At 39.7% G+C, this 3,718-nt stretch overlaps 1 protein-coding gene across 1 annotated transcript; it reads right to left on the bottom strand.

Annotated features, from left to right (window-relative positions):
- Positions 1-1,927: 1,927 nt before the first annotated feature.
- Positions 1,928-3,193, bottom strand: LOC118851225 (aldehyde dehydrogenase, cytosolic 2-like). The gene is given in 3 exon segments (XM_036760723.1): positions 1,928-2,495; positions 2,497-2,665; positions 2,668-3,193. Coding segments are annotated over 3 exon segments (1,248 nt in total). The 5' UTR covers positions 3,179-3,193.
- Between the last annotated feature and the right edge of the window lie 525 nt (positions 3,194-3,718).

Genomic DNA, 3,718 nt, shown 5'->3' with positions numbered 1-3,718 from the left:
AAATGTAACCTGCCTTGGGAGGTACAGGCACACCTCATCGTATTACACTTAACTATATCATGCTTCACAGATATTGTGCTTTTCACAAATTGAAATTTGATCCTTGCATCAAAAAATCTGTTGGTGCCATTTTTTGAATAGCATATGCTCACATCATGTCTCTATGTCACATTTTAATAATTCTTGAAATATTTCAGGATTTTTCATTGTTATTGTACTTGTTATGGTGATCTGTGATCAGTCATCTTTGATGTTTCTACTGTAACTGTTTGGGGCTGCTACAAAACACTTCCATAGAAGATGGCAAACTTAATTGATAAATGTTATATGTGCCCTCCCTGCTCCACCAATCAGTTGTTCCCTCTCTCTCTCTTTCTCCTTGGGTCTCTCTGTTCCTTGTGATATAACGATATTGAAATTAGGCCCATTAATAAACCGACAATGGCCTATAAGTGTTCAAGCAAAAGGAAGAGTCAAACAATGCTTATTGTTGCTTTGTTTTAAGAAATTGCCATGCCACCCCAAACTTCAGCAACCATCACTATGATCAGTCAGCACTCATCACCATTAAGGCAAGCCCTCTGCCAGCAAAAAAATTACAACTCACTGAATGTTCAGATGATGGTTACAAATTTTTAGCAATATAATATTTTTAAATTAAGGTATGTACTTTTTAAAAAAATGTACTACTGCACACTTAATAGCCTACAATAGAGTGTAAAGATAACTTTTATATGCACCAGGAAACCAAAAATTTCATGTGAATTGCTTTATTGTGATTTTTCACTTTATTGCAGTAGTCTAGGAAAGAATCTGCAATATCTCCAAGGTATGCCTGTAGCAAGTTTCCAGTAATAATAGATCTTCAAAGCATAGCTTAGATGATCCATGTGGTGTCCAGAATTGAATAGATAAACTATAGATCATCTATGCTTTGTAATAAGTAGTGGAAAACTGAATAGATGGGCTTCTCCTGGATTAGAGGCACAGAATTACAAGTTCTTAATTCTTATATGAAGACGAGCATTACTCATTCAACAGAAATGAGTGAGTTCTATAGTTCACCTCAAAGAGTTTCTTTCCCTGGGTCATCTAAGGAAGAAAACAATCTGGAGAAATTGAGAATGACATCATAAACCTTCAATTCATCTTATCCCCTCACTGCACAAAATTACTTTCTATTACAGTAGGTGCATTATTGCTAGAATTGCATGAGAAAAGCAAAGCCCCCATAGGATGGAATTAAAGTGCCAGGGAAAAGGATGCATTTAATTTGTGTGCTTAATTCTGCAGAGGGCTTAGCAAAATTGAAGTGGCAGAGAATATCCCACAGAAGCTTCATCTATGAAAGTTGAAATGCAGCTTTTATTCCAGATAACATTTTTAAAATATTCTGTGATGTGGTCCTATAACACAATATTGTATCATGTTATAGTGAAGCTGAATTGATGTCTAGGCACCATCCCATCAAATATGCTCATATTCAAATCAACCTCATAGAAGCTTTGGGTCCTGGTTCCAGCCATGAGTAACTCAAGACTAATGGACTTTCACTTTATATTATGAAGAGCCCCGTTATTGGCTACAGATCTGGAAGAGTTGATGACTCAATGGCTATATAAAAAAGACTGACCTCCACCACTTCTTTTCTAAATGAGAATCTTGGAACTGTTTTGAGCTGTTTTCTGAATGGTGAGTGAGAAAATTACCCTATTCCCTACCTCAGACTCTGCGCTGCCATGAGTATATGTAAATACCATAACCTACCTAAGCAAATCTGAGATTGTGTTAAGACTGCCTTTTTTCTAGATAGAATTTTTTAATGCTACTAATATCAGGAGAAAGTAGCAGCTGTAATATCTTTCATGATTTAAGGTTAGAGATACTCAGTCATCAAAGATATGGAGCACCATCTCCTGTGGCATTCTTAGAAGTTCTTCTCAGAAATCATGATTGTGACAGTCTTGACTTCAGTGCACTCATGGAGACCATATTCTCCCAATTCTCTCCCATTTCCAGACACCTTGAATCCACCAAAAGTGGTCTGAGGAGAAGCCACACCATAGCAATTCACCCAGACTGTTCCAGCTTGAAGGGCAGAAGAAACTGTCAAGGCTTTATCAAGATCTTTGGTGAAAATGTCTGCTGATAAGCCATAGTAGGAATTTTTGGCCCTCTTGATCACTCCATTGATAGTCTTAAACTTCATTATTTGTTGGACTGGTCTAAAAATCTCTTCTTTGGGGATGCGCATCTCATCAGTGACATTGGAGAATACTGTGGGCTGGATGAAGAAACCTTTGTCTCCCCATGGTCCTCCTCTACATCCCAGTTTGGCTCCTTCCTTCTTCCCACTCTCAATGAGAGAAAGTATTTTAGTGTATTGCTCTTTATCAATTTGAGGGCCTTGTTGTACTCCTGGGTTCAGAGGATTCCCGAGTGTGTATTTCTTGGCATGCTCCACACTCCTCCAAACAAACTCATTGTAAATAGACTTCTGTAAAAAGTCTCAATGCAATGGTGCAGCACTGGACCTGGTGGAATAATAAGCCAAGGTGCATGAATTCCATGCCATTATCCATGTTAGCATCAGCAAATACAATGCAAGGGCTCTTTTCTCCCAGCTCCAGTAGAACCCTTTTCAGGTTGCACTTCCCAGAAGGCAAACCTCTGTAGACCCTGTGAAGGATACTTTATCTACATCCACATGAGAAGAAATGGCTACTCTAGCCATGGGTCCATAACCAGACACAATATTCACTACTCCTGGTGGAAATCCTGCCTCTTTAATTAATGATGCTACATGAAGAGCAGTGAGTGAGGTCTGTTTTGCTAGTTTGATGAATACAGTGTTTCCACAGCAAAGGGCGGGTCCAATTTTCCATGTAAGCATTTCCAAAGGGAAATTCCAAGGAATGATTTGGCCACAAACACTGACAGGTTCATGTCTTGTATATGAGAAAAACTTCCCATCAATTGGGATTGTACAACCCTGAACCTTACCGGCCCAGCTTGCGTGGTAGCATAAAACATTCACAGAGGAGCCTAAATCCATCATGTAGGCATTGGGAAAGACTTTTCCAACATTTATTGATTCCATTGTTGCCAAAAGCAGACAGTCCCTTGCAATTAAATCAGCCAGTTCGTTCAGGAGCCATCTTCTCTCTGAAGCATCCATTGTCCGCCATGGGGAACTGATCTGAAAGTCTCCCTTGCTGCTTTCACTGCCTTGTCCACATGCACCTTATCTCCTTCTTCTACATCACATTTTTTTTTCTTCAACAGCAGGGTTAATGACTGGGAATTTCTTGCCACTCACTGAATCATGCCATTAATGGTTTCTAAATATCTTAGTATACTGAATTTTGCAGTTGGTGATTGGGGCAGGTATGTTGGGTGACAGTTCTGGGCTGGTCCTAGAGACCCAAGAGAAGTCAAATAGCTGACAGGCTCTGCCTGCCTCTTTGTTTTTTGCTCATCTTAGGCAAATGGATACGTAACCTGAAACGTATGCATCTTTATCCAGGCTTGGAGAAGGCTTTGTGAGTTTGAGAAGTTAGGAGATCTTATCCAGTTGGAATAGAATGGCAGTAGGAAAAGGCATGGTACTATCCCCATCGTCTTGGACAAGACATCTACCAAAAGGGATAGGCTCAAGCTCAGATGATAAACCCCCAAACACATATGAGGGTCTGTTGGACAGTACAGAAGTGAGGTG

This window comes from Trichosurus vulpecula, chromosome 5 (genome assembly GCF_011100635.1).
Source record: "Trichosurus vulpecula isolate mTriVul1 chromosome 5, mTriVul1.pri, whole genome shotgun sequence".
NCBI classification, from domain to species: domain Eukaryota; kingdom Metazoa; phylum Chordata; class Mammalia; order Diprotodontia; family Phalangeridae; genus Trichosurus; species Trichosurus vulpecula.
Note: the sequence above shows the minus strand (reverse complement) of the source record. Positions and strands in the feature narration are given on the sequence as shown.